The sequence below is a fragment of a genome, unplaced genomic scaffold, assembly GCF_019419815.1.
Source record: "Pyrus x bretschneideri cultivar Hongxiangsu unplaced genomic scaffold, Pyrus_bretschneideri_v1 Contig19, whole genome shotgun sequence".
NCBI classification, from domain to species: domain Eukaryota; kingdom Viridiplantae; phylum Streptophyta; class Magnoliopsida; order Rosales; family Rosaceae; genus Pyrus; species Pyrus x bretschneideri.
In genome coordinates, this window is record NW_025999490.1 from 948753 (window position 1) to 976384 (window position 27632).

General features: G+C 36.4%; 2 protein-coding genes across 35 annotated transcripts in view; one reads left to right on the forward strand and one right to left on the reverse strand.

The window, feature by feature from the left end:
* Positions 1-9935: 9935 nt before the first annotated feature.
* Positions 9936-27632, forward strand: part of LOC103933262 (probable LRR receptor-like serine/threonine-protein kinase At1g56140) — a 99284-nt gene continuing 81587 nt past the window's right edge. The window contains exons 1-24 of one of the 7 annotated variants that reach the window (XM_048582769.1): positions 9942-10208; positions 10536-10737; positions 11244-11315; positions 11639-11710; positions 11891-11962; positions 12446-12517; positions 12635-12706; positions 12812-12883; positions 12974-13045; positions 13119-13190; positions 13284-13355; positions 13450-13521; positions 13674-13739; positions 13890-13949; positions 14143-14187; positions 14294-14352; positions 14581-14981; positions 15128-15323; positions 15424-15588; positions 15710-15828; positions 15959-16169; positions 16281-16512; positions 16659-16809; positions 16899-17494. In XM_048582769.1, the coding sequence (XP_048438726.1) occupies positions 10001-10208; positions 10536-10737; positions 11244-11315; positions 11639-11710; positions 11891-11962; positions 12446-12517; positions 12635-12706; positions 12812-12883; positions 12974-13045; positions 13119-13190; positions 13284-13355; positions 13450-13521; positions 13674-13739; positions 13890-13949; positions 14143-14187; positions 14294-14352; positions 14581-14981; positions 15128-15323; positions 15424-15588; positions 15710-15828; positions 15959-16169; positions 16281-16512; positions 16659-16809; positions 16899-17309 (3246 nt within the window). In that variant the 5' untranslated portion in view covers positions 9942-10000 and the 3' untranslated portion in view covers positions 17310-17494. Of the gene's footprint in view, positions 10209-10535; positions 10738-11243; positions 11316-11638; positions 11711-11890; positions 11963-12445; positions 12518-12634; positions 12707-12811; positions 12884-12973; positions 13046-13118; positions 13191-13283; positions 13356-13449; positions 13522-13673; positions 13740-13889; positions 13950-14142; positions 14188-14293; positions 14353-14580; positions 14982-15127; positions 15324-15423; positions 15589-15709; positions 15829-15958; positions 16170-16280; positions 16513-16658; positions 16810-16898; positions 17495-27632 lie in introns of those variants that run through there. The other 6 variants (XM_048582772.1, XM_048582771.1, XM_048582770.1 and 3 more) reach the window with 6 other exon arrangements.
* On the reverse strand, positions 17588-24850 carry LOC108866022. Of its 28 annotated transcripts, none has more exons than XR_007257795.1 (11): positions 24617-24848; positions 24362-24438; positions 24196-24261; positions 23566-23596; positions 22858-22924; positions 22635-22676; positions 22027-22080; positions 21460-21522; positions 20813-20911; positions 20090-20545; positions 19344-19725 (listed from the first exon to the last, which is right to left on the reverse strand). XR_007257795.1 is itself a non-coding variant. In XM_048582786.1 (8 exons), the coding sequence occupies exons 1-7, from the start codon at positions 24754-24756 to the stop codon at positions 22072-22074; spliced, it is 432 nt and encodes a 143-aa protein (XP_048438743.1). In that variant the 5' UTR covers positions 24757-24850; the 3' UTR covers positions 17588-18206; positions 22027-22071. The 28 variants fall into 28 exon arrangements, 8 of the variants coding, with proteins under 8 accessions (XP_048438743.1, XP_048438747.1, XP_048438749.1 ...); XR_007257799.1 differs by having other exon boundaries at positions 20078-20545; XR_007257800.1 differs by lacking the exon at positions 20813-20911 and having other exon boundaries at positions 20090-20151; positions 24617-24849.

Below are 27632 nucleotides of genomic sequence, written 5' to 3' on the forward strand. Positions count from 1 at the left end.
ATCATTTTCACTTGCCTTAGTTGCTCCCCTTGCAGAAGTGGTATTTTCCTTATGCAGGTTTGGCATCTTTTCTTGTAGTATTTGTCCTCTGATACAGGAGTGGAATGCAAACCTTGCATTTGAATGGACCATCACTTCTTGGTGGCAGCGCAAGTTTGAGTGGAGGTTCCGACATATTGCTTTCTCTGTCCTTGTCTTGGCAGGTAAGAACAAAGACAAAGGAAAGGACAGGGAGATTGCATGATATGAGATACTCTTGCTCTCGTCCCTGATGATATGAGATACTCTTACTCTGGTGTGACTTGTTTGTAGAGGTATTCTCAGAGAGGGGGAAAACTAAGTATTTCGACATACTTTGTGAAAGATGCATTCTCGGAGATGAGGAAGAGTTAGATATTTTTCAGTTCTGCCTTGCCATGGAGGACAGAGGTTGACATATATATTGATTTTCCAATAGCAGGTAGTAAAGCTGTGCCTTTACTCTTGTCAGCAACTGTGGTGTAATTAGAACAGTAAGATTCACGCGTTTTCAACTTTATCAGAAATCTTTGACAAAGTTGCACGTGATATCCAAGAGCTGAGATTGCGTCTGAGAGATGTTGACAGACGTCATGCAGGGAAATCCAGCTTTTGAAATTCGAAAATCGGTGTCTCTTCGATTTTTGAATAAGTGGTCCTGTTGCCCCTCCTATTATAGAGAGATCAATTTTGTTGAGAAACACTCAGAAAATTGTTGCCTGCAGAAATTTCCCTTTCTTGCACTTCTGAGATTTTATCTAACTTCCTTCATCATTTCTTAAAATGGCTTGCCCCTCTAACATTTGTTTAGATTTAAGTCTCAGGATTGATACAGACGAGCAGCGTCAGGATAACATATGGCGCCCGTCCTTCTCAACTTCTAATGGTCCTCTTACGGTTGGGGACTCTGTGATGAAGAATAACATAACTGCTACAGTGGTATCCAGGAATCTTCTCACTCCAAAGGACAACAGAATCCTTTCAAACCGGTCTGATGAGGCGGCCGTTCAAGACTCATTGGCTCTCAGTGTTCAATGTGCGGGCTCTGTATCCAATATGGGCCAGCGTCTACTTGCTCGATCTCACCAAGTTGAATCATTAATGGCTGAGGTTGCAAGTCTTAGACAAGAGATTAGAGGGCTCAAGCATGAGAATAGAGTGTTACACATGCTTGCAAATAATTACTCTACGAGCATGAAAAGAAAGCTCGACCAGCTACTGGAATCCGAAGGTCAGGCTCAAAATGACAATCGGGGGTTCGAGTCTTTATTCCAGAGACATCCATTGTCTTAGCTGTCTGGAGTTCCACCAAGTATTGAGACTCCAAATAATCAACTTCTGGTGTCTCCCCCTTCTGGGGTACTTCCGAGTACTGATGCTTCACATGAGTAACCTTTGTGAAGGTTCCCTTCTGTATGTTTGTTTTAACTCATGTGTATGTAATTTCTCGGAGATATTAATATATAAGCTTTATTTCATTCAGTGTATTGTGTTAAATACAATAAAGCATATATTTCACTAAGATGTGGTACTTCTGGACCAAATATCAATTTATCGTTACCCTCACGAAGATAAATGATTATTCTTAGTGTCTAAATCATTTGAGTATTCAACTCATAATCTTTAATCCATACGATTCTTTAATGTCATAAACATCGTGGATAAGATTCGTGTTGGCATATTGTTCGTTTCTGCAGTTCGAAACAATATTTCTCTCAACACTTTATAATCTTTCTTGACTCTTCAGGAGTCCCAATTTAATATCATCAACTCTTGCAAGAGATTTTAGTATGTTGCAACAATACCATAATGAAAGTGCTCACTAAGGCAATTTATACCATCCATTGGTATTGAGTACATATTTTATGCTTTACCTTTCCGGGGCTTACTTCAAGCAATTTAAATCCTTCAGGGATTTTCTACACTTCATGACACATTTTCCTTTAGAATTTATACAGAGCAATTCGCTTCCATGTATATTTGAGGGATTTACTCATGGAGATATGATGTGGGCGACTCATAACCCTTCGTATATAATTCTCCATTCATATGAACTCCTTTACAACCTTGTGTCATATCATGTGAGTGTATTTCATAGTATTACAAATGCTCATATGTAACCTTCCAGGTTCAACATCTTTTGGCTATTTGTATTGTATCCAAGTATATAGGTCTATTTTTCCACGTTCTTACAAAATTATAATGGAATTGCCTTTCTCCATTTTTGGCCCATAATTTCGTTGATGGAAAAAGAACGGGACTCAATATAACCACAGCTCATTGATGAATTTAGTAGCTACTTATAAAAACCAAAATTACCATTGGTTATCATCAATCTTTGATCCCATATTCTCATGTGCATGCGCATGCATAAAAACTTTTCATTTCTTTTGGGATATCCATTGCCTCTTCAAGGGCATTACACTATCTCTTCCAGGATAGTTATAATTTAGAGAATGCGGATCATAACCTCCTTTTGAGCGTTATAGAGCTTGGATTTTAATCTCCACTTCGGGAGTTGAGTCATTGGAACCTATACGTCTATCATGCTTCATGCATGAGACATCAATATTCCCATGTCCGTGGATTGATCTTTCCGGGACAAGTATCCTTGCGGCAACTATCATGCGTCTGGCATGCGACAATTATGCAATAGTTCAGTAGTGCCATATTCTTCTTCTTTAGAAGGACTGAACCTTTTGAGTCTGAGGATCTGCCACGCTTCAGGCGTGTAACAGATAAATCATTTGCTGCCATATTATTTTGTCCAATAGGGACATTAATTCTTGTAGGCACACTTGCAGCAAGTATATGTGATTTTATCATTTTCGTTGCATCATTAAATGCATCTGGCATTTGATTTGCATATCGTTGCATCATTCAATTATTCTCACTTTGTTTTGTATATTGATTGCTCCTTGAATCAAAATACGACAAATTCTCTTCGTTCTTCTGGAACGGTTTTTTCTAATCATTCTTTTGGAATGATATTTGCTCATCGTTCTTCTGAAACAAAGTTATTTTCTCCCCCTAACGGCAGGAAAACTGTCTTATCAAAATGACAGTCCGCAAACCACGCGGTAAATGTATCCCCAATCAAGGGTTTTAAATATTGAATGATAGATGATGTTTAACATCAATGCCTAATCCGCAATGATGCTTCATTTCAGTATGTTGTGGCAGTGCAATAGGCACATAGATAACACAACCAAAAAACTCGTAAATATATAATGTTTGGCTGGTTCCCAAACACGAGTTGTACTGAGAAGTATTGATGGTTGTCAACAGGTCTCAACCAAATCAATAATGCATCATGTAAAATGACATGTACCCATGTAAAAACGGGCAATTTTATTTTCGTGAGCAGAGTGCGGGTAATCTATTTCATCCGCTTAATAAATACTTCTGCTAAACCATTTTTGAGTATGGACATAAGGAACTTCTGGTCCTTATTTAATAGTCTGTAGACTAAGACTCTTATGACTTTTATTGCAATTAAGTTGAGGCACCGCGGCACTTCAAACTTAAGGTACTTATCAAGGAACTTCATGTCCTGATCTTGAGGATCAAGGGACTTCATGCCCGATCTTTTTGTTTGATGGAACTTCAGGTCCAATCATTTTTATATTATGAGGATCAAGAAACTGCAGGTTCTGATCTGATCAAGGAACTTCGGGTCCAGTATATACTCATCGTAACAAAAAGAAGTATAATAAATAAATTAAAGCAATAGGCGGTAATTTCAGCCATAATGAATAAATTGCATTTAAGTAAATAAAGCTTGTGACAAGGGCTTTAATTCAGCACCATTCACATAAATCAAAACTTAAAGCAGTAGGCGGTAAAACCGTCCATGATAAATAAATTGCTTTAAAGGAAATAGAACTTGTGAAAGGGTTTTAAACCAACACTAATTCACATAAATAACAAGAAGTATCATACCTCCTTTTATTTATTATTTTCTTTCTTTTGTCAGTACTTATTCAAACTTTACTTTTCTTATTTCTGTAGCATGGTGCTATGCACCAACAGAAACCTATTTATATCATTTTGACTAAATGGTGTCATGCACTATTCAAATTATTTTATATATATATATTTTTCTTATGTTGCAGTCAACATCCCTTTTTTTCTTCTTTCTCTATCTCTGCTAGTCTCAAAACGCAGGGCCAGCTGGGTAGTTATGGAAGTTGCCCAAATTCAATTCAATCCAAAAGGCTACAAGAGACTGGCGTTGTTCTTGCATGACCCAGGGAACATGTCATCGTTAAGCAAGAACTTCCTTACAGAGACATAGATGACAGTGGGGTTGACAGAGGCACAAGAGAGGGAGGCCTGTGTGGATTCATTCTTGCCATCACCATCTCAAACAATCAAGTATTCATGGGAGTTCTCAAGATTCGTTGAAAACAACGTGATCTGGGTTTCCAAGTCTGATGAGATTCTTCTGGATCTCTGGAAACCAGTTGTCAGGTACGAGTTTTCTCATCTCGTGACGACTTCAGGTCGTAAATTTCAATTCTCACTAGAATTCGGTGAGGCGCTTCTGGCGCAGTGGGAGAGACGAAAAATGGACATACCTTTTATTCTGTGAGATTTTAGATGACGGAGGTGAGAGGTGAATAGTGCTTCGTCGGATTTATGGTGTTGTGCTTTCCACTGACATGAGAGCTTTTCGTGCTGATAACGTGTTGTAAAATCGACGAGGTGTGTACAGTGGAATAAATAAAACAAGACACAAAATTTACGAGGTTCCTCTACAGTCAGTGTGACTGGAGTACGTCCTCGGGCAGCAGTGATGCTTTCATTATAATTTGGAATAATAGGAGTACAAAGATAACTCTATATATTCTCTCCTCTCCTCTTCCTCTCTTTCTTTTTTTTTGCTCTATCTTCGAAGCATACGGAGTGCTCTATTTATAGAGCAACTCCAAGCACACATCTTTGACAAATGATCTCCACATATCAATATTCTGCCAAGGTTTTCAACCCTTTGGCAATGTTTTCAATGTTGTGGCAGGTATTCAATACTGTGGGCATTCATTACCCACTAGTATTTTCAACAGATTCAGTATTCTAGTGAGTACAAAGTATTATCCTAGAATTTTTGCTAACTGAGAAAATGGCAGACTTTCATGGGATAAATTACCAAGTTTGACCTCATTCTTGGTGAGTATTTGCTACTTTGCCATTTGTTGCAAGGTCTATGGATGCCAGAGATTTTTTCATGTACCAGAACACATTTCGATACATCAAGTGTAATAATACAATTGATTGAAAACTTAAAAAAAAAAAATCACCTAATTATATTATGGCACTTTGTATACGAAATTGTATTTTCAGCTACATTATCCCTTCCCCTGCACGGCACACCATTGTACACCTCACGGGTCCATATGTCAATGGATGCATGGTGTAAATAATGTCTCACTCGCTGGTTAGATCTTTACAAGTTTACGAACATCACCATCTTCCAATCTCAAACCCGAGAACAATGATACTCACAATTTGATGAAACATAGATTATGAGTTTGGATGTTGGCTTTTCAATTTTTACCATTAATCTAGTTATTCGTTCAGTCTACAATTCGTTTGGGGTTGCCAAAGATTCTTTGCACAAATTTTAAATTTAATTGGATCCCTCAGTAAAAAGAGGGCTTCGAACATAAAAAGTTTTGAGAGTTTTTGAACAGCGAAGATAATAAAGTCCATGATTTTGTACTGGTTGTTTGTTTATTTTTTTTGAACGATGAAAACTGTTGGCTTTGAGATCTACGGTTTTATGTCTAACAGTTAAAAACATTAGGAAATATGTCGGATTCAGCTTTAAAATTCGGAGATTTTGGACCTTGAAGCTTTTCTTAAGGAATAAAATAAATATCGGAATCTTTCTTTTCCTATTTAAATGCTAATTGTTTTATTGTGATTTTGTATGTTTTCTTCGACGCCTGTTATTCTTAAATTAAGGTAGTGTTTTTTTGTTAGGGAGTGAACATGAATTTTAGAGACAGAAAAACAAAATCAGTAACATATAAACCTAAAATTGAAAATTAATCCAAAAATAACAAATAATTAGATAAAAAGTTATAGCCATATACATTTCTATATAATTTTTGAAAAAAAAGTGAAAAATTATGTAATACGAATTTGTCTATCAGAACATTATAATTGATACTATTAGTCAAGACTCAAAAGTTGGATCTTAATTCGTTGACTGGTATGCAACTACGAATTTTTCTAGATGCGAACAAATACATAGACCGAGAGAAAGCAAATTCGTTTACATACATACAAAATATTAAAGTCCCAATTAAGATGTTATGCTAGCAAATATATAGATAGAGAGAAAGTAAGTTGTTACATATGTACAAAATTATCTTAGTCGTCCTGATTAAGACGTTACTAGCGAATATATAGATCGAGAGAAAACAAGTTAAAATTACCCCAGTCGTCCTAATTAAGACGTTACTAGCAAATATATAGACTAAGAGAAAGCAAGTTGTCTACATACAAAAGTATGTCAATCTCAATTAAGACGTTTCCAGTAAACATATTAATTGAGAGAAATTGAGTTGTTTACCTACAAACAAATGTATCTTAGTCCCAATTAAGATGTTATTGGCAAATATATGGACTAAGAGAAAGCAAGTTTATATACATACAAAAGTACTTTAGCCATCCCAATTAAGACGTTGGTAGCAAATATACGGACCGAAATAAAGCAAGTTGTTTATATACATACAAAATTATCTTAGTCCCAATTAAGACGTAAGAAATTTCGTAACAACTGGCTGTATAGATGAGAAAATTATGTAGTACGCTATTGATAATTACTTATTTCAATGTACAACATTAAAAACATTAGGAAATGTGTCGGATTCAGCTTTAAAATTCGGAGATTTTGGACCTTGAAGCTTTTCTTAAGGAATAAAATAAATATCGGAATCTTTCTTTTCCTATGTAAATGCTAATTGTTTTATTGTGATTTTGTATGTTTTCTTCGACGCCTGTTATTCTTAAATTAAGGTAGTGTTTTTTTGTTAGGGAGTGAACATGAATTTTAGAGACAGAAAAACAAAATCAGTAACATATAAACCTAAAATTGAAAATTAATCCAAAAATAACAAATAATTAGATAAAAAGTTATAGCCATATACATTTCTATATAATTTTTGAAAAAAAAGTGAAAAATTATGTAATACGAATTTGTCTATCAGAACATTATAATTGATACTATTAGTCAAGACTCAAAAGTTGGATCTTAATTCGTTGACTGGTATGCAACTACGAATTTTTCTAGATGCGAACAAATACATAGACCGAGAGAAAGCAAATTCGTTTACATACATACAAAATATTAAAGTCCCAATTAAGATGTTATGCTAGCAAATATATAGATAGAGAGAAAGTAAGTTGTTACATATGTACAAAATTATCTTAGTCGTCCTGATTAAGACGTTACTAGCGAATATATAGATCGAGAGAAAACAAGTTAAAATTACCGCAGTCGTCCTAATTAAGACGTTACTAGCAAATATATAGACTAAGAGAAAGCAAGTTGTCTACATACAAAAGTATGTCAATCTCAATTAAGACGTTTCCAGTAAACATATTAATTGAGAGAAATTGAGTTGTTTACCTACAAACAAAAGTATCTTAGTCCCAATTAAGATGTTATTGGCAAATATATGGACTAAGAGAAAGCAAGTTTATATACATACAAAATTACTTTAGTCATCCCAATTAAGACGTTGGTAGCAAATATATGGACCGAAATAAAGCAAGTTGTTTATATACATACAAAATTATCTTAGTCCCAATTAAGACGTAAGAAATTTCGTAACAACTATAGATGAGAAAATTATGTAGTACGCTATTGATAATTACTTATTTCAATGTACATTTCCATGTTTTTGTTAAAGAAAGAAAAAAGTGACTATTAATTTTAAAACAATAGAATATTATATTGGCACTTTAAAATTTTCATTTTCCACTCTAATTACAGTAATTGACCAACTGAGCAAGAATGTTAATCCATATGTCAATCCCTTGATTTTTAAACCAGAAAAAATATTAACAATCTAGAATTGTACATAAATATTTCAACACTAAAGCAGCTCAACGTGTAATATTACAGTATACAATTCAACTAACATGATCAAAGTCTTGGCCAACTCCGGGTGCGAAATTAAAAAAGTGGCCGCCATATGATCATGCAACTTGGACAAAATATATTATAAGGTAAATTACATAAAATTACATTAACTATCAATCGAACCACAATTTCATACTTTATATTTTAAACATTGTAATGTCATATCTCAACATATGAATGTGTTGCAATGTCAGACATCCGTTAAATTTTCTGTCAATTTAGCTGCTAAATGATGACGTGATAGGAGTGGGGCCCACTCATTTGCCACCTTGAATAAATAATTAATTAATTAATTAATTAATTAATTACTAATTCTTATTTAACAATTAAACTTTATTAAAAAAAAAAAAAAAAAAAAAAAAAAAGCTCTCTTCATTTCCCCAGACATCGTCTCCTCCCCCTACTCCCTCCTCCCTCCTCCCTCCTCCCTCCTCCCTCTTCCTCATTCGTCCCCTTCACTCCCTCATCCGTCCCCCTTCTTCCTCGTCCATCCGCCGCCTTCGAGTCCACCGATTCGGACCAGCGAGTTCGTCATATCAGATCGGCACATATTCAATCTGTTCGACGGGAAAGATCCGGTGTTTTGACTCCCTCCCTGGTTCTTGTGGGGGTTGCAACGAAATGATCTGGCTACGACGTCGGCGAGCACATACATGTCTTCTTCGGCATCAAAATCGGTCCGGTTTTCTTTGAAACGGCAGTGGATCGATTCGAATGATGGTTGGGAGAAATCGAATGGTGGTTGATGGAGAACCGAACGGACGGAGACTGAAATGAGTAGGTGTAGAGGTTGACACGCATCGGGGAAGCGAATCTGTAGAAGTGGTGGTAACCCAGAAAACGGGAAAAAAAAGGGGAAAGAAAAAGAAAAAAGTTTGACTGTAATGAACTTCCATTCTTCAATTAATATTATGGAGGATTTCGAAAATCCGGAGTTCAGGGCGAATTTTCAAATGGCCACTTCTTGAATTTTTGAAAATTTAATTTCTCTAATTTAAAAAAAAAAAAATTAATTTCTCTAATTTCTTGAATTTTCTGGGTTTGTATTTGTGTTTTTCGTTTTGGGTTTTGTTTTTGTGGGGTTCGTCGTTTTGGCTTCCTGGAACTCTCCCTTTGCAATTTTATTTGGTGGTTTTTCTTAGAACTTGAAGAAGAAGAACTTGAAGAAATGGCAGTGGGGCGAAAGCCCCAGTCGGTGATGGGATTTGAAGAGAGGGAAAAGGATAAGGGGATGGTTTCTGATGCTCAGTTTTCCGAAATCTTAGTGAACTTATGATGAAGAAATCAAATTAGTTTTATGTAAAGACTGTTGGAGCAAGATGAGGGTCCGGTTTTGGTTTGCCATCAAAACCCACTTATTTGGGGTCTGGTTTTGGTTTGCCATCGAAACCCACCTGCGTTTTGCGATCGGCGGTGTATCAGTTGTTCCCGGAGGAGGACGAAAATTAGCTGTATTTAAGGAGGACGAGGAAGAAGGGGAGCGGGGAAGGAGTGATGGGAGGAGGAAGGGGGACGATTTCCAGGGAACAAGAGGAGAGGTTTTTTTTTTTTTTTTAGTTAATTTAATTGTCAAATAATTTATTAATAATTAATTAATTTTTTATTCAAGTTGGCAGAAAAGTAGGTCTCGTTTCTACCACGTCATCATTTAACAATCAGATTGACAGAAAATTTAATAAAGGTCTGATATTGCAATAAATTCATAAATTGAGAAATAACATTGCAATATTTAAAATATAAAATATAAGATTGTGATTTGACATGTAGTTTTTTGTAATTTATTGCATATTATATATGTATACGTTGTCAATATATGACTAAAATCTAATGGTCTGCTTCTTACATGCAATGCATGATTCAGCCAGCCGGAATACAAGTGTTGGTCGTTTAAGTTCACGTCGTCGAGGAGAGCAAATTCTGCACATGTACAATATGAAGATAAAGTTGATGATGAGGATACTATTACTCTGCTTCCTCAGCTGCTTCTGGTTTCAGCTGTCCTTTGCTCGAAAGGCTACCACTGATCCATCTGAAGGTTCTCTCTCTCTCTCTCTCTCTCTCACACACACACACACACTTTGCCACATTTAAGTGTTTTTGACCAGGAACTGGGTTTTTTCCCCTCAACAAAATGACATTTTAATTGTTCTTCAACTATATGAAATGAAGTTTCGAAGAAATTATTGTAAAGCCCTTTTTCTTCCCATATACAAAACATCCAAAAATTAAGGGTAATCTTCCTTTGTAATAATCAATTTGATCTTTCGTTTGGTTCGAGATAGTCTGGTAAGTGGTAACACAAGTCAAATTATGGTGTGATATAATCTAATACACACAAGGACTGAATTAACTGAAAGTGCAGTGAGTGCGTTGAACTCAATATTTGAGCAATGGGACACACAAGCAGTGCCGGGGCAGTGGAATATCAGTGGAGAACCCTGCAATGGATATGCCATCAACCGCACCCGCACCGACATCTATAACCCCGATATCCCGTATATCAACCCAGGCATCATTTGCAACTGTTCTTACGACAATGATGCTACATGCCATATCACCAATCTGTATGTTAAACTACTCTCTCTTGATGAACAAGATTTCCATGCCACTGCTGATTTTTCACTTGCTACCTATATATGTTAACGTCATAATTTGACTGTGTCGCTCCATTTTATGTAATTCTAACACTATGTTTGGATGAGGGAAATAAACATGGAATTTTGGTAAAAGTTGGAATTTATAAATTGACAGGCACCAATTCTCTTGTTTGGATTCATAAACATAGAAATTTAGAATTTCCGCGTGGAAAAAAAACTTGGAATTTGGGACCACCAAATCCCAAGTTCAAATTCCATGTAAATAGGTGTCATTTCTCAATTTCTATGATTGAGAGTTTAAAAATAACAAATTCCGTATTCAATTCCATTGTTATTTTAGGTTAACCAAACAAGAAAATTTACAAATTCTAGAAAATAAAATCTCGTCATTTCAATTTTCGTCATTTTTAAATTCCTTAGTAATCTTAAATTTCTTCACCCAAACATAAATGTTCAATCTTTTTGCTTTCCAGGACAGTGTCTGCTCTTAACAAACGAGGGGTGTTTCCAGAAGAATTTTTGGCTTTGAGATATCTCACATATTTGTATGAATTTTTTTCAACTCCCTTATCTGTTTACGGTTCATCAAAATCATATATTGGATATTAAAAATTGTAAAATTATCAGAGAGACGAGCCAAAAACTCACTTCCAACAACACCGATACTGTTCCCAACTTGGTAATTACCACCTGCACAATCCGTCAGGTGTGAGGTTTATCTCAAAAGGCATCGGCATTAGTTGGAGTGAGATTTAGATATTTAAACTCTTCTTTTTTTATTTCTCTAGCCGATGTGGGATTTCAACAAAAATATGGTGATGTTGTAAGATTAAGAGTTAACGATTACACTTCCTTTCAATTTTTGTAGGAGTATCGAGCAGAATTATTTCACCGGTCCCCTACCGGCATTCATTGGCAATATGTATGCATTGACTGAATTGTAAGTAGTGAGAGAACATTTCTTTAAGTACTCATACTCCTGATGAGACCCGTAGCAATTTGTATACTTCATTTTGAATATCATAATCTACAGTTATGTTCTTTACACCTTTTCGCTACTATTTATGCCGTAACTAAGTTTAATGGTGCTTATCCTTCACTAACTGACATCTCCATTCAGGTCAATTGGCTGGAATTCATTCTCTGGGCCCATCCCCAAGGAGCTTGGAAACCTTACGGAGCTAACATATTTGTAAGCCATGAAAAATTAGAGAGCGTACAATAAAATTTTGTGTCGTAAACATTAGATACAAAACCTGTTGTTATAAGCTAAATATCTAGTTATGAATGAACAATCGAAGAACAGAAAATGAGAAGGATAACAATGGAAGAATATTCTGAAGGTTTCTCTCTAGCAGAGCATATTCTCTTCATCTCTCTACAATTCACACACACTCTGTGCTTTACATAACCGTTGGAATCCAAGGTGGATTCTCTCTCTTCACAAAACAATCTCAGCCTTACATCTAGCTAGTTGCTAGGATCATTACACCTGGCATTATTTGCCTTACTACATTAGAGCTGCACACTTAGTATTTTAAACTCAAGTGAATATACAAATTTGATACCCAGCTTATTTCCTAATCAGCTATAGACTTACAATTCAACAGAACCTTCTATCACTCTTCAATAATTGCTTTCAAGTAAGTGTTTGCCCGTTCAACATGACTTGCAGGGACATCGGATCAAATAATTTCTCCGGAACACTCCCTCCAGAACTTGGTAATTTAGTCAAGCTCGAGTTCCTGTAAGTGCTTCGTTAAATCATCAAATTTGAATTACATGTTAATTCCTTACGGATGAGCAAAAATTGCACTTTATCGTATGAAATGGGTATTAATCAGTTGCCTTATGATTTTCACAGTTACATTGACAGCTGTGGACGCGGTGATGAAATTCCTTCAACATTTGCCAAGCTCACCAACATGCAAGTCCTGTAAGAACGGCTCTTAAATCGTATTTTAGATTTGTTCGTTTATCCAGTACTTTGAGATTGCTTTTCTAGGATGAGCTTAGTATAAGTCAACTTTTTGAATTTTAGGTGGGCATCGGACAATCCTTTCTCAGGAAAGATACCCGATTTCATAGGGAATTGGACACAACTCACTTCTTTGTAAGTAGAGAAACCTTTGATCTTTTGCAGTTTATGAAAGCAGACCTGAGATGGATAATTTGTTCACAAGCTTCTTATATGTTTCTGTAGGAGATTTCAAGGGAACTCTTTCGAAGGCCCAATACCAACCAGCTTTTCTAAACTGACCTCATTGAAGTATCTGTAAGTAAATTGTAATTCTCTCTCTCTTTCTCCGAAGACGGGATTTCAGTTTATTTTGCATATAATGATGTAGGCGAATCAGTGATATATACAATGGGAGCTCTTCTCTGGATTTCATAAAAAATATGAAAAACTTGACTGAATTGTAAGTGAAGATTCTCATCGATCCAGATACTTTCATCAAATTTGATATCTTACTCCATCTACTTTTATCAAATTTTATGTTTTTGGAATACAGACAACTACGAAACGCAGTAATCACTGGTACCATCCCATCTGATATTGGAGAATTTCAAAGTCTAGAGACACTGTACGTACCAGCAAATATAAGCTTGAGTCCCAACGAGACCAATTAGTTTTCTTTCATTCTGATTGCTCCTCTCAACTTATCGTTGGTGTTGCAGGGATCTGAGTTTCAACAATTTGACAGGCCAACTCCCACGTTCTTTGTTCAACTTGAGTTCTCTAACATCCTTGTAATCCCCGTCTTTATTATTATCTTTTTCTTGCCTTATCATACATAAGTTATCAAATCTTCAGCACTCCTACTTTGATTGAAGATCTGACCTTTTGTTTGTTCATCTCTTTTTCTTTTCTGGGTGCCTTCTACTATAATCGAAATGGCCAGGCTTCTTGGAAACAATAGTCTCTCCGGATCTCTTCCGAGCCAAAAGATCGATGGACTTGAGACTATGTAAGTCCTCGTTTCTAAAAGTAGTCATATAGAATGCACCGTGCATGTATGTGTTTGTGTATAATCGTAAGCATTCTAATCCTATCTTACACAAGTTCTTAATAACTTTCATGCATTTTGTGTCTTTTGATTCTATTTTGTTATTTGCAGAGATTTGTCTTACAATTTTTTATCAGGAAGCTTTCCCCAGTGGGGGTACAAATTGCAACCGTACGTGTCCTTTTATCTTTCACGTTCATTTTATAGTTTAAATCACCAGAACATGTTCGGACAAAAAATTATCGTTGAGATTCGTTTTCACAGTGCCACTTGCCTGCCTACTATGTTTTGATCTTGTACAAGGAATTTTCCTTTGATAAAGATATAGTTCTTCATACGTTGATTGATTAATGATTTTATGCAGGAACTTAGTGGTCAACAACTTCACATTTGACAGTCCAAACATAACGTGGGTTGAAGTTTCTCTTACTCGTTTTTAGACAAGCAATACTATCACTACTCTACCACTACATGTTTCTATTTGGATAACTAATAATTTTTCTCTGTGTTTGCAGTCCTCTTGGATTGAATTGCCTCCAGAGAAATTTTCCATGCAATCGAAATACCACACGATGTAATCCGCTCTTATGTCACCCATCATTTACTATTTTAACGCAGCGTCATGTTAGAGGAAAAGGCATTGCATCTCTAGTTATGTATACATATGGATATAGATTGCAAGCATGTTTCCTTAATTTCAGTAATACGCATAACTGGTTAGAAACATGTGACTGAAGAACATTAGTATGAGTCTTCAATTTGAAGTTTCATCGCTAATCATGGGTAGATTCTGGTATTACAGCAAGCTTCTCAATCAATTGTGGTGGACCGCAAATGCCAGGAAGTGATGGCATATTGTATGAGGCTGACGACTTAGATCATGGTCGAGCGACATTCATTGTAACCAATACAGAGAATTGGGCTGTCAGCAGTGCCGGTTCGGTTTCTGACGAACATGTTTCTATATACAGAAATAACACATCGTTTCAAGTGAATACCCTTGCACAAGTCACCGGAACAAATGTGACCCCGGCACTTTACCAGACTTCAAGAATGTCCCCGGGATCACTGAGATACTATGGCCTGGGACTTGTGAATGGGCCCTACATTGTAACATTGCACTTTGCAGAGACGGTTTATGAAAGTCGAACTTCGCATACTTGGCAAAGTCTAGGACGGCGTGTATTTGATATCTATATTCAGGTAAGACTACTTATAGAATAAAAATTCTAACTTATTTGAAGTAAACACCTCATTGGACAGGTTTTCGATGTTTTAAGCTACATTAACTAAAGACAGTGATTTAAAGGAGACTAGAATTATCACCTACCTCTTCATTTGGTTGCTAGGGTACCCGCAGGACGAAGGACTTTGACATATCGAAGGAGGCAGGTGGTGTTAACCAAGCAGTTGTGAGAAAATTTAATGTTAACGTGTCAGAGAATTATCTTGAAATTCATCTGTTCTGGGCTGGTAAAGGGACTTGTTGCATACCCAATTATAGTGATTACGGCCCACTAATAGCAGCTATCCATGCTACTTCAGGTATAGTATGTGTTAACTTATAAAGATTTCTTGTGAGTGGTTTAAATGTATTTTTCTGCTGTTAATTGACATTGAAGAATTCGTCTGTTTTATCACTTAGATTTTACACCAACAGTTTCCGGGCTTCCACCAACTACTCCAGGAAAGAAGAGCAAGACTAGGTTGACAGTTGGTATTGCAGTTCTTGTTGGAGTTGTGAGTTTGTTGTTAATATTTGCGATTCTATATATGAGGAGGAAAAAATCAGAAAAAGAAGATGATGAAGGTAAACGACCATATCATTACTGGTACCCAATTCAAGTTTCTCTGCTCTGACATTAACACACAGAAGTAAGAATGCTTTCACGAAAGTAAAACTTACGTCATACTGTTTTGTGAATGTGCAGATATTCTAGGATTTGGCCCCCGGCCATATACTTTCAGTTATGCTGAATTGAGAGCTGCAACTGAAGATTTTAATCCTTCAAATAAGCTAGGAGAGGGAGGATATGGCCCCGTTTATAAGGTGAAATTCGTATTACATCAATATCAAGTACTTGAAGTAATGACAAGAGAAAGGAGAGAGCAAGAGAAGAAAATAGCTTTTGTTTTCTTTCCTTTCACGTCACGAAATTGTGTTTCTGTGTACATTGTAGGGTACACTTTCTGATGGTAGAGTAGTGGCTGTGAAGCAACTTTCAGTATCATCTCACCAAGGGAAGAGGCAATTTGTATCTGAAATTGCTACCATATCTGCTGTGCAACATCGGAATTTAGTGAAATTGTATGGATGCTGCATTGAAGGCAGCCACCACATTTTGGTTTATGAGTATCTTGAAAACAAGAGCCTTGATCAGGCACTTTTTGGTACAAACCTATCTACCTTTAGGTTGCACAAAAACAACATTGTTTGCTATTTCAAGCACTCTAAAATTGTTAAGAAATGTTTTTGATTGGATGTGTTCACTAATATTTCAGGAACAAGTAACTTGCACCTTGACTGGCCTACTCGATTCAATATATTGTTGGGAACAGCACGAGGACTTGCTTACCTTCATGAGGAGTCAAGGCCAAGGATTGTACATCGAGATGTCAAAGCAAGTAATATTTTGCTCGATGCAGAACTCTCCCCAAAAATATCAGATTTTGGATTGGCAAAGCTTTATGATGACGAGAAAACCCACATGAGCACCCGGGTTGCAGGGACAATGTAAGCCATCCTCTATTGTTTTTCCAGAGGATACATACATTATGGCCACACACATTTATACTTGCACGAAATTTTCACACATGTTAATAATGCCTCTAATGATCTCAAGTAACATTGTGCAACCATTTGATTATCTTGCATTGCAGAGGCTATTTGGCACCAGAGTATGCATTGTTTGGACATTTGACAGAGAAGGCCGATGTGTTTGGTTTTGGAGTCGTTGTTTTAGAGATCCTCGGCGGGAGACCAAACTCTTACAATAACTTGGATCCAAAAAAGATTTCTCTTCTGGAATGGGTAGGAATTGCATTCGCCTAGCTTCATTTAGGCATTGTTGTGAAAAACTCATTTATACTTTCCTTCGACTGTGGCATCATGTTTTTTAGGTGTGGACTCTGCATGAAAACGACCAAACTCTGGGGCTGGTGGATCCAAGATTGACAGAGTTTGATGAAACCGAAGCAACTAGATTGATAAGAGCAGCTCTCCTGTGCACACAAGGATCACCGATGGCACGGCCATCTATGTCACGCGTGGTTGCAATGCTCTCTGGAGACATTGACATAGGCACTGTCATGTCGAAGCCAAGCTATTTGACAGATTATGATTTTAAAGATGTAACAACATCGTTAACAAGTAGATTTTTGGTGGAGGATGATACCCCATCAACTTCATCCAAGGGTAGTAATGTTCGCCTCAACTATCAGTCGGGAGGCAGCAATGCAAGTGGTGCTTCTGTAAACGTCACTCAATCACTACTAGCTGACATTAAAGGAGAGGAGGGTGAGAAATATTGAGAACTGATTTTCACACGCTCTTTTTACCCCATCGTAGATGCCTATAAACAAAAGCCACGAGTTGGCTCTAGATGAGTTAATGCCAATTGTTGATTCATTAGTGTCACCGTATTGTGACTCTTTGGTAAGGTTTTTGCATAAGCAACCTCTTTTACATGAATGATTATTAATTGTTCGTCGATCAATGTCACCTGAAGAAAATCTTTGATTATTAATTGTTTCTCACATGAGTGGTCTCACCGGTGGGGCTGGGTAAAACGAAAATGTAGGGAAGTTCATGCTCACCAAAGCAAATCTCAATTGAAAAATAACCTCGAACCAACCAAAAATTCCAAAGCAAGATCAACCCATTTAAGGCTATGGTGCTCATCTAGTTGTCTTTGTGCCCTTTTTCTTTACATTTGGAAGTGCCAGTGCCAGATCACTTAAGGCAACAAGTCTAGGCCCCACATTTTATTCGTTTCTATTGCCCTACTCAAAGTGACTGTTAGAATTTGAACGTTATAAGCCTACCGTTTTCAAGTCCCACTTTTTTAGTTCTTGTCACTCACTTTGCTCTTCTCTACAAAAGTATTAATTGCACGCACGCACGCACGCACGCACACATTTCCCTTCCATGGCTTGTCACTCAATCGAAGCAACAAAAGCCCCAAAGCCAAACCTGCCGACACACACACACACACACACATTTCCCTTCCATGGCTTGTCACTCAATCGAAGCAACAAAAGCCCCAAAGCCAAACCTGCCGACAAGGTGTTGTCGACATCACACAGCCAACCAATTCTTCTGCTTCCCCTGCTTTGAGTAGACCTCCATCATTTTCTTCCACTTAACATCAGCCTCTTGCTCAAGCTCAAAATACTTGATATAGCTTAATATGTCATGCGACAGCAGCGCTGCACGCCAGGATCAACCTCATTAGCTACAGCCAGTTGCTCTCGCGTGTACTTCGCTCTATAACCCCACCGTTGGCAGGTTCCCAGGCCTCTGGTGCCATAGTTTTCCTCAAGGGCGACAAAACCTCCTTTATCAGTCGGTCAATACAACAAAGACTACCATCCCCTTCTCAGAGGCATGATTCTGACTAGAAAACCTTCCTCGCAATGTTTTCAAACAACATATGATGATCAGCAATGGTAGGCAAAAAGGTAACTGCTTGGGTAATCTCCAAGCAATAATCATCATGATGGTCATGGTCATGGTCCTTGTGATGATGAAATTTTTCAATATCAAACTTGAGGCTCTGGGCAAAAATATCCAAAACACAGTTGTGCAAGAAGCAATAATCAACGTCGCGCTTGTATTTTTGAGCTGCCTTGTTGGCCGTGTGGATCACCTTCCTCCTCAACAACAATTCGCTTACCTCTGACTTGGCATCCTTTTCCTTGACCTTCACCATCCCATTTGAATCCGCCTTTTCCCTCGTCCTTCCAGTAAATTTCAAGTGAGCTTCGCCCCGTAAAACCTGTGAAAGAATGCAGGGAAGGTGTAGGATATGTCCAAAGGAGCCGGAAATTGGCACAAGATTGTATGCAAGGGTTTTCGAGTGGTTCTGGTGGAGCCAAATCGCCGCTATGAAGAAAGCTTCGTCTTGGTTGCGTTTTTCACCGTCGCTGCGTCTATCTATGAAGTTGCAGATGAGTTTGTGGGTGGTTAGAGGATTATGCGACCAGGCCAAGGGAAGCACTTGGTTCATCAGAGTTTGTGGAATTCCACGATCGACATGGCGTCCTTGGTGCAATGGAAGTACATTATCAACGTAAGGGTTATTGATGTTGTGGAAGCCTAATTGGCGGAGCAATTCTTGTGAATTGCGATCAAACAACCTTGTTTCGGCATGCTTCCATAATCAACATCACTAGCAGGAATGCCTGCGCTTTGCTACAGGTTTTCAAACCATGAATAACATTCGTAGAAAAATTAACTGAAAATGCTTCAGAAATACAATCGCATTCTTAAATGTAGCAATTCAGACCACATGTTTCAGATGAGTAACGCTCACAAAACCACACATTTACACAATTATCTCCAAATGAAAGAAGAAGCAAGAGATAGGTGAATTGATCCATAAAATAAGTAGTTCAATTTACATTGCTACTCTCTTGTAACTTATTAGAGCTTCTTTGCAGATCAATCATAATGATTTCTTCATTGCTTTCACCAAATATTTCTATAGTTTTCTAGTAGTCCAATTGACAGAAAAAATCGCTGCTTTGAATGTGTTGTAAAGATAATACCACCAACTAAGGGTGGCAATTGATTCTTGTAATAACATACTATAAAAGTAAAGGTATGGATAAAAAAGAAAATGCATCCTTTGAAAGATATAGAACAAACCTGGAATTCAACGAATTGTTCTTTTACAAAGCGCAACACCAAACTTGATTTCCCAGCTCCAACATCCCCAAGAAGCACCTGAAAAGGAACATCAAACATCACTGTGGTGATCATGACATGCAATACCCAAAGAAAATAAACCTATTCATCACATAATGCTAAAATACATATGCCTACATATCCATAATTCCTATGTTTACGAAACATCTTTCGATAAATCACGACCTTCATTTTAATATGGACTGTTGTATTTGTATTTTGCTTGTGAGTATGGTCTTGGTTAAAACTTAGCATTCTAGCATTTACTTATATGATATCATATAGCAAGAAAGCTTTGAGACCGAGTCACAGTTTATTGTATTCTCAGAGACCCTCAAAATACCAAAGCTAGACAGAGATAAACAACACGAAAGAGAAATTTCTGCTTTACATGTACAGTGACATTTGCATGTGCAGAGCTCTCTTTCCTCCTTTCTTTTCTTCCTCACCTGTTGGTTCTTTCTCCTAGATTAAGGAGATTGTTGTTTTATTGTTAGTGGTTGCCATCATCATCACATTCAAATCAACTTTAGTTAATACTAGCCTCCCTACACGCACTCACGCGCGTGCGGAAGACCCTTTTGTAATTAAGGCGTTCTACGCGCGACTTATATAATTTAAATGATAACAAAATAACGGTTGATCTCTGATCTAATTGCAGACACAATCTACAGAACCGTCTTCTATTGAACTTGTGAAGTGTGGGGTGGAGACCTGAATGTAACAAATTGGTGTTAAGTGAATAATTCCAAACATATAAAATTTTGATCATCACACCGAACGCAAACAGAACAATTAAATAAAGAACTAAAGGCATACACAATCTAATTAGACAAGGTGAACTTTCCCATGCCGAAATCTGAAAGACCAAAAGAAATATCTCATTACACAGAAGACAAAACTTAAAACTAATCAAACATGGTGAACCAATTATAGAGAACATAACCCTTGTAACCAATCGGGAAAAGATGCTTTTAAATCCGAGAAGAAAAAAAAAATTAAGAGTTTTTAAAAAACCATCATTTCAATTATTTTCCAGTCTTACATTTGGGATTAAACATAAAATATAACTAAAAATGCCAACTTTCTAAAAAAACCTACGACTATTTTTAAAAATTTCCATTACCCAATACTGAAAAATGAGAATCACGAAGCAATGAAGAACAGAACACACGAGAACCAAAAAGTTAAAAACAACACGTAACCATTTCAAAGACCCAAAATCCTGCAAGGACAAAAAAAACTCATAAAATCAGTACATCAGCGCTCCCTGCAAAACCCCAAAATCAGAAAATTATAAAAAGAACCCAAAATCAATGGCATGGTCCTCATTTCTCCATCATTCAGTAGCTAATGACCTAATGGAAAAGAACCCAAAATGACAGCTTAAAATATGGAAAGTGCTTATAAAAGCTCATGAATAACGTTCGAAGCCTACATAGAAATGGTATAGCGCAGATAACAACACACAATAAAACTTTGCACAGTATAACCTAAATCCGATATGTTGCATTCCCCACACACAGATTGTTCAAAATTAATTTCGTCTCCGTCTTCTTTCAAATCTGATAAAATCCCCAAAACACAAAAAACAGCAGCTAACTATTTTTTACTCTGTAAACAACAATATGCATCTTAACCCATTTAACATATTCATAAAATAACATCAAACACATTTAACCATGAGATAATATAGAAGTGAAGTCTCACAACTTTCATAAAAAATTATTACTTTGTTAGAGAAAGGCTTGAAAAAATATGTAAATTACTCACCTCTATTACAAAAATGTTACAACAGCTGATAAAAAAGGCCAAAAATACGAAAAGCCGCACCTCCTGAAATAAAAAACAGAACCAAACAACACATTCACAATATCAATCTAAACGATATCCAGAAAAAAAGAAATGAACAGACAAAACCCATGTAAATATACAAAACAAACCAAAAAATAGAAAGAGCCGAAGCCAGTAAGAAAATCACAAATCTGATACAACAAAAGGTAACATAATCTATATCGATTTAATTATCCATCCAAAAAGACATTTGAACGAAGAATATTTTTAAGGATCCAAACAACCATTAAACTAAACAATTAAAAGTAAAAACAGCAAAGCATTCATTGAAGAAATATATATATACACACACATACATACATACATACATATATATATATATATATTATAACGTATTTGGCTCTTTATACCTAAAAGAAAAACATTGGCTTTCTTGTATGCACTGAAGTATGCATGTGTCTGAAATTTACAATCTATAGAGACTCAATCTCAGACTCAAAAGACATTTAAAGGAAAAGTAATAAGAAAAATAAGTAGTGGTTATACCTATACTCCATGTGTGGACTGCAATTTCCAATCACAATTCAAAATTCAAGAGGCCTATAAATCAACCACATAGGAAAGGATCAGTACAAGAAAAAGAAAAACAACTGGAGCCAAAATAGCATCTAACAAATCATTTAGAACCATCACAGAAAACAATTTTTGCATATAAGTAATTTAAAGGAATACCATCAGGTCATGCATATATACAACGTACCCAATTAGATTAGTAAGCACATCAACAATTGATGATCAAAAAGTTATTCAACCTCAATTGCTTGAATCTAATTAACTCAAAGATAATAAACAGTCCATTTAATGCACGGGCTGACTGTCAATTTTACAAAACCATAATTCTGTGCAGTTCAAAAACCAAGTGGAAGAATAGGCAAAAACTATCTCATCGCCTGTAAATGTAATTAACTAAATATTAAACTTCACAGCCACAAATAAACCTAAATTCCTCCTAAAACTATCTCATTTAAGCTTGATTTTACTACAATCTATAAGTGTGGTAAAAAATGGGAGGCCAAACGATTTGTTAACAAAAAAGGTAGACATAAAAGTAAAAGGAACAGGGCAGACATTAGTTGAGGAGAAGCTAATGTCACCTTGAATTGACGACAAACAGTTCTTATCTTTCTGATTATCAACTATAATCACAAAAAAGTTGAGAGATTACTTTCTGATTATCAAAACCACTATTGGATTTATGCAGACATAAAATCTCACAATATTATTACCACGACCTTATGCATAATAGGAACAACACTATAATCATCTGCCTACCAGAAATTAACTCTTCTACAGCTGCAAGTTTAACAACCAACCAACCTTTGAACAAAGAACACAGGGACAGAAAGAAGCAGGATACATAAGGGGCAAAACAATTTTCGTACTTCTACATCAAAGCAAAAGAACAATCATTATCATCTGGGGAACAAATCCAAATGGCAGCTTTTAGGTACCTACAATTATAAGCAAAGTTTAGAATTCACAAAAAATACTGGGCAAATACTAAGGCTGCCATTTGAAAAAGCTAAACAACAAAAAATTTTGACAAACTAACTACAACTAAATTCAGATGACATTCGATATATGAAGACAATCTGAGAAATCAAGGGCTCTAAAATCAATACCATATTTCATGTGCCTTTTATTGATAGTAACCAGGATAAAAATTTGATTTAGAAACTTGCTATCTTTGTCCTTCTAAATATGATATTTTGGCATCGGCAATATATAAAAAAAAAAAAAAACAAATATATCTGAACTCAAAGAAAATATAGAACGAAAATAAAAAAGCAAATTATGAACGGTTAGAAGCTAATTTCATTAGCAATTAAAGCAACCAAGCTCTCTCAACATAAAGATTCATAACACCCCAGGAACCCAGAAATTTGATGAAAATTTTTCTAATCAGTCAATTGGATTAGACAAAAGCATGAATTTTTTTCTAAAGCCCAATTATATTAAATCACAAATTTGAAGCAGATTTTGACATGCAATAAGTCAATAAGATAGGAATCGCTTCAGAATAACCTCAATGGCAGGGCCTCCGGAATCGCCCGATCTGAACCAACCATTAAAAAAAAAAAAAAATCTATTAACATGATCCTCAACCTAACTATAAAGAGGAGCTTTATAACATGCCAAAACAACCAAGCCCAACAAATTAACGAACTAATTTTTCTTAATCAATAATAGCATACATATTATCAAATTATCAATCAATAATTCACATATCGTTAAGGGTTAAACAAATATATGACGACTGAAAATTTACTCACATATCTAATATATCCTTGTATTTCTATTTGAATTCAGAGTGTGGAAATCACATCAACAAATCAATGCCCTAAATTTTTATCATCCTGAACTGAAAAAATCTGTAAAATCTAAAATTTTTGACCAAAAATGCTAACTTAGGAATATGAGGAAATTTGCAAATTAGCTAAACAATGCTATTATTTATCCAATCAAAGGCAAACTGGAATGGTGCAGAACTAACACTACAAAATTCGTTAAACTAAACAATGGGTAGAATGTTTATAAGATTTATATTTTATACAAAAATTAATCTACTAAAAAAATAAAAACCACAAATTTTTTGTTAAGCAATCGCATGGATTATAAATGCCAAAGTTTAGATGATGGTAGGCGTCAGATTACCTCTTTCGCCGAAGATGCGAAACCCCTCATTGCCGACGTGGCGGGGCGGATCCTCCGCCCCAAAATCTGAACCAACACAAAGATTAGGCAGTAAATCACGTAATAATAAATTAATCAAGTGTTTTATATAATGAAAGTTCATAAATTGCAGAAGTAGAGGGTGTACCATAGCTGATGAGCTTCCAGCTCCCACTTTTTGGCTTTAAATTCCCAACATCTTTGATTCTTTCACACAAAATCACACTGAACGCAAACAAAAATCAGAAACAAAATACGAACTAAGAACTGAAAATTTTGGTGAAAGCACTGAGAGAGATGAGGAGGAATAACAAATGATTTACTGGAAATATGGAAAAAAATCAGATCAAAATTCGGACAGAAATAAACAATACACATTAGGGATTTGGGAAGGGGGACGAACCTGTTTGGCGGATTGGAGCCGGGATCGGATCGACGATGCGATGTGTAAAAAATGAGCGTTGAGGAGCGGAGCAGCAGCAGCCAACACTTCCCTGCTACTTGAAAACCCAGATCAAACCAACCCTTAAGTTTCAAGGTCATTGTGCACGTAGCCCACGTAATCCGTTAATGGCAGAGTTATCAGTTTGATTAAAAGATTGTTTCAAAATTAACGTTTTAGGTATAATTTTAGAACGAAAAAAGTTTAATGTACCAAATGTTGAAAAACACGAAATTTAAGGGCAATAAACCGATATTTACCCTAAATTTAAATAACTAAATTTAACAACCACTGCTTGTTTAGTATGACGCAGATTTCCTCCGTTTGATTGCTAAAATAATGTTCAGAAACAAAACAACTTAATTTCCGTTCTATGTCGTGATGAATGTTTATTTTAACTAGCTTATTGAGTTTATAACTTATGATTTTAAGATCTTCAGCTTTAATATTTAAAGATTAATTTTTTTTTAGTGAAGTGGTTAAAGAAGAGTACAAGAAACGTTCTGTTTATTCCTCCTTAATAGATCAAGGAAGGTGAGTTGATCCTAAGATTGAATATGGTATTTCAAGTTTTAACCCTTTGCTGTATTTTTTTTTTAATCAGTATTTGGCAAGCCATCATACATAATAACATAACTTAAGACTCGTTTGGATGTATTTTTAAAATAACTAAAAACACTTTTAGAGAAAATGTTTTTGAGTTCAAAAGCACTTAAAATGTTTTCTGCAAGAAACACCAGTTATGTGCTTCTTCCAGGAAGCATTTAAGTGTTTTTCTAGGATTTACTTGCATTTTTACAAAAGATTGGTTCTAAAAATATTTTCACCATAAACGCTTTCAATCATTTTGAAAGCACATCCAAACGAACTCTTAACACTTGCCAAAACAATTAAACATGTAATATAACTTAGCATTTACATTTTTCGTTTACAGTTGGTAGCCACAAATCAACTGACTCAACTTTATATCAATATTGGAGCCTTAAAAGTGTAAGTCATCTTTTTCATTCTATTTTATAAAATGAATTAAGTTCTGAAGTTTATATATTCTGAAACTTAAGTATTACACACACACACATATATACATATCACTTCATGAACATAATACATGTAAATACAAAAAAAATTTAAAATTTTTTGTATCCGGGCTGTATCGATGAAATATTTTTTTATGTAAAAATTTTCTGACATTTTATGACACACCCCGACCGAGGTCAGGGAGTGCTGGCCGTCACGTGAAGGTGACGTAACCATGTGCACAGTGCGGAAGCTAATAAAATAGTAATAGAAGAAGTACGAATAAATAAAAACTAGCATACAATGTAATAGTAATAAGTGTTAGCGTAAGTGAGACACAAGTTCAGAGCAGAAAGCCTAAAGCAGTCCAAACTAAAATGACGCTACAACAGTACACCCGAAGGTGGACCTACGTTGGTGATCGTCTGTCAGAAATGCCGGGAAAGCCCTCTGGGAGACCACCGAACCTGCTAGGTAGCTAGAACCTGGAGGGGCGCAAAACAAAAGCGTGAGTGGGCAAAAACAAAGCTTTTCGAAAACCATTTCAAAAACAAGATTCTAACCCCTCGCCGTAAAACCTGTATACTTCCCAGAAAAATAAACATATGTATATAAATATAGATATGCCAATCATGCATAAGAATATGTCATGCCAAATCTCACAATGAAATGCAAGCACTCAGGTATAAATCACACCAATAATATATAATCTGGCAGCCGGAGTCACCTAACGTGACCTGTACGGCTGCATCTAGAGCTTAGATCTCAATCACAATAACTAAACCTGCCCACGAGTCGGAACCACCTAAAGTGGTCTGTACGACAGGCCTGGGTGTAATACATATAAACGCTCTAGTGCTACGATCACGTGAAGGCTGTGCGAATAATCGCGGGTCACCTACGAGTCGGAACCACCTAAAGTGGTATGTACGACAGGACTGTGCACCTAACTTGGATCCAAGCTGAGCGTGTGGTGCGGGAGGTGAACAACACGTGAAGGACTGTGCCCTACTCTGGGCGGGAGCACTAACACCGGGGGTGCAGGTTATGAGCTCTCTAAACATCTCGAATCACTACTGAATATAAACGTGAATAACACTTACCTGACACTTACCTGTGCGTCCACCGCACCAACATACATACGAACATATATATGTATATATATATATATATAAATGCAACTAATCATGCATAACAACCAACTATATGAAAATGGCATATAAATAATAAACATTTATATCAATTTCAGGGAAATATAAGTATATAGGTATATACGGAAAACCAAAAGCCCACTCACTGATAAGTGGAAGGGTCGTAGCCCCCCTGCCTCAAGTGACCACGCTCGTCCTCGGGATATGTCTCACCTATATGCGAAATAACTATAAAAACGTTAATTTTAAAGCACATAACCAAACTTTAGAAATAACTTCTCATACATTGCTCAAATGAGGTGTATGAATACACCAACGTGATCTACTCAACCTCACGAACATCCCCAAATTTTTAAAATAATTTTTCATCGCCGCACGCGCCCTCACGCGCCGGCCAAGGCACGGCCACACGCGCCGGCCACGCGCAGGCACGTGCCTGGCACGCTAACGGCGTCAACTGACGCCGTAGGGAATATTCCGTTATTCCTAACGGTTTCCGTCAACGGCGTCAGGAATATTCCGTCAGATTTGACGGAATATTCCGTCTTCTTCCCCGGCGAGCCTCCGGCGCCGGAAAATCGCGAAAACTTTAAACTTCGATATCTTCTTCGTTTTTCAACCAAATTCCACAATTTTGGTACCAAAATGAAGCCTAGAACTAGAGGAACACAATCATACCACTTTCAAGGGTTAAAAACCATGAAATCTCACCTGAAAAATCGATCCAACTCCGGCCAACTTCGAAACCAATGATCTCGACGTCCAATTCCTTCAAACGAACTACTCCGAGCCTCCTTGGGAACTCACCA

Bases quoted from the DNA above. Each gene is read 5' to 3' on its own strand.
- LOC108866022 (XM_048582786.1), bottom strand. From the start codon at position 24,756: ATGACCTTGAAACTTAAGGGTTGGTTTGATCTGGGTTTTCAAGTAGCA. The intron at 23,597-24,195 runs GTAATCTGACGC...TGGTTGGTTCAG, and splicing joins TCGCATCTTCGGCGAAAGAG to ATCGGGCGATTCCGGAGGCC. The intron at 22,925-23,565 runs GTTATTCTGAAG...GCTTTGATGTAG, and splicing joins CCGGAGGCCCTGCCATTGAG to AAGTACGAAAATTGTTTTGC.